At 41.2% G+C, this 2,738-nt stretch overlaps 1 protein-coding gene across 1 annotated transcript in view; it reads right to left on the bottom strand.

Annotated features, from left to right (window-relative positions):
- The window catches only part of LOC118414292 (kinesin-like protein KIF11), a gene marked incomplete at its 5' end in the record, with an annotated part of 22,270 nt that extends 19,636 nt beyond the window's left edge, over positions 1-2,634 (bottom strand). The window contains 8 exon segments of the mRNA XM_035818234.1: positions 44-105; positions 334-456; positions 706-870; positions 1,135-1,254; positions 1,394-1,566; positions 1,766-1,973; positions 2,177-2,272; positions 2,532-2,634. Of these exon segments, the coding sequence (XP_035674127.1) occupies positions 44-105; positions 334-456; positions 706-870; positions 1,135-1,254; positions 1,394-1,566; positions 1,766-1,973; positions 2,177-2,272; positions 2,532-2,634 (1,050 nt within the window).
- Between the last annotated feature and the right edge of the window lie 104 nt (positions 2,635-2,738).

Below are 2,738 nucleotides of genomic sequence, written 5' to 3'. Positions count from 1 at the left end.
AGATCTCCACTTGCTGACCAGGTACGTTTAAGTGGTATCTTACCTGTGGACTGTTGTGGACAATGTGTCTGGTATCTGTTTTATGGACGTCAGGTCTGTCTTCATCTACAAGGAAAGAGAATCAATCACAAAGAAGTTGACTGATTCATCCAAAGCATTATATCTAACAACTGAGTTCAAGTGAGAGACTAGTGTTTCATACAAGTTCAAGTTGTCTCCATAGGTGTATACATGTAATTTATGGCTGCACAAATAGGCCTTGATAGAATTTAGTCTTTCTGATATATGATTTAATCAGCTAATGAACAGAATAAGATTCTGTGGCCGAAGTACCTGCTCTGTCCGTCCAACCAAGCTCTCCTGGTGCCGCTTCATGCTTGCCTGGTGGGAAGCCAACAATGCCTGCTGGGAAGCCAACATCTTCTGAAGCTGAACCTCAAAATCCTCTTGCATGACCTGGAAAAACAACAGATTGGCATTGCAGAAAAACATTCTACATCCAGTTTGTCATTGCAAAAAACCCTCCTCCATCCAGTTGAAAACAAGAAAATTGGCAAAAATCCTAAGTAATAAAAGCTATATGTTCCACAACTACCTTTATCAGTAAAAAAGACAATAGTCCAATTACAATAAGGACACAAACACATACATGTTCACATTTTACATAGTTCTAACAATAAGTTTTGGTGTCTCCACACTAATCACCTGCACTTCTCTCTGCTGACTCTCTATGTTTTCAATGCTCTGTATAGACCCCATCAGTTGACTGTCCATCAGTTCCAACTGCTCTTTGATATTTCTCTCCATAGCTCTGAGGTCACTCTGTAGAGAGTCTGCTGAGGATCTGATGGCCACCTTTTGGGCTTCAACCTGCAAAACAAGATGGAGAGCAGAGCTTACCACACAAATTAAAGCTAATCAATACATATTACAGACCAGTGTTTGTAAATGTTACAATGTAACACTTGTTGCCTTGATATGGAAACATTGAAAGTTATAGAAAAATGAGATACGTAACTAAATGAAGCTATATGAAGCTAAAAGTGTCTACAGTGGTGATGATACAATTTGTGGGGACGTACAATTTTTGGTCATCCAAACAGACAGGAATGATGACACGTAACATTGCCTTACGTGTCTGGCTAGGTTCTCCTGAGTTCTGTGAAGACTTGTCTCCACACCCTTTAGCAGATCCAGGATGCCTGGCAGCAGAGAGCCACTCAGCAGGGACTGGATGGCAGACACCTCCTGCTCCTGTACACCAGAATAATGTAGCTTCTGAGTATCAACTCACAGTGTCACAACAGTATAGCATTGGTAATTTGTTACATGTGCATAGACACAATAGTCCTTCAGTCCTTCCCTGGTCTGTAAAATTTGACTATCATCTAACCTTGTAGTTGGAGACAGCAGCTTTAGTGTTTTCTGCCCAGTTCTTCCAGCTCTCCCTCTCCTTTTGTTGTGTTGCAGTAACGTCCACCAGTCCCTGCTTCAGTATCTCCACCATCTGGGTTACTTGGCTGTTTAGAGTGTTCACATCATGTGTCTGATTGGTCAGGCACTCTCCTATAAGTACGAGGTATAAACAATAAGTTGAATAACAGATAAAGCATCTAAACGTTGGACTTCAGCAATTTCAGTTCAAGGAACCTTTCATTTTTCCTGTCCCACAACCACCGTTATGAAAGAACACGTGGCTCGTAACATTCAACATTTCTACTGTCAATAATGCAGAAAAACTAACTGTACTGGCAACTTTCCTAACCTAGATCTGACACAAGACTGGTGCATGTATTCCACTGAGCATTGGCGTTCTCCTCCACACGATGCTGCATCTCCGTTAGGCTGGCCTGGAACCGCTCCTGGAATTGGTCTTGGCAATACTTATTGTGGGTCTCCACATCTTTCTTTCTGTCCAGCTTCTGGTGCAAACCTTCCACATCACCAAGACTGCTGTCTGCAGTGTCAAGCAACTGTACAAAAAATCAAAGGTAGCTGTTGGGTTTTCTGTAAGGGCGTGTTTAGACTGTATTGCTATATTATGCAATTAGCTTTATTCTACCTGTTCTATCAAGAATCATTCTACACGTGTATGGCAAAGGGGGCAACAAGTGTTTTAAAGAAATTCAGATGTAAAAATCATACAGCATCTGAAGATACTGATACCTGTCCTTACCTGAGAAGCCTGGCCATACAGCTTTCCTTCGGTGGTCACATGCTGCTGGACCAAGTAGTCCTTCTCGTCCCTGTCTTGTTTTGTCTTGGCAAGGTTCTGGAGAAACGTTATAAAGCAATGTGATGATTGTCTACCAAATGTCTGTGTTAATAATGTGCTGGCACACAATATATATTACACAGACTGACAGGGGGTGTTGTTCTGTTTGCATCAAATTGTTTTTATATCATGGACAGATAACTGTACCAGTATGAAAAAACTCTACAGCAAAGTAATCCAATTAAATTGATATTAAGTAGCATGATTATCTTGGCCATAGTTTAGGCAAGATATGGCTTGAATCTACTATACTGACCTCTTTGGTGCGTTGTAGGGACTTGGAGGTCCTTTGGAGTGTCCTCTGGGTTACCTCAAGCTGAGAACTTCTCTTGGCCAGTTCTGCATCCGTCTCTTTGAACAGGTTTCAATCTACAGAAGAAAATGAAAAAATGAATTGGTCTCAACCCATAACTTTAAAAAAAAAAAATATTGAATACCTGGCGGCTTGGCAATCTCCCATGAA

The sequence above is a fragment of the Branchiostoma floridae genome, chromosome 4 (genome assembly GCF_000003815.2).
Source record: "Branchiostoma floridae strain S238N-H82 chromosome 4, Bfl_VNyyK, whole genome shotgun sequence".
NCBI classification, from domain to species: Eukaryota; Metazoa; Chordata; class Leptocardii; order Amphioxiformes; family Branchiostomatidae; genus Branchiostoma; species Branchiostoma floridae.
The sequence above is the reverse complement of the archived record's forward strand: the minus strand, read 5'-3'. Positions and strand labels throughout refer to the sequence as shown.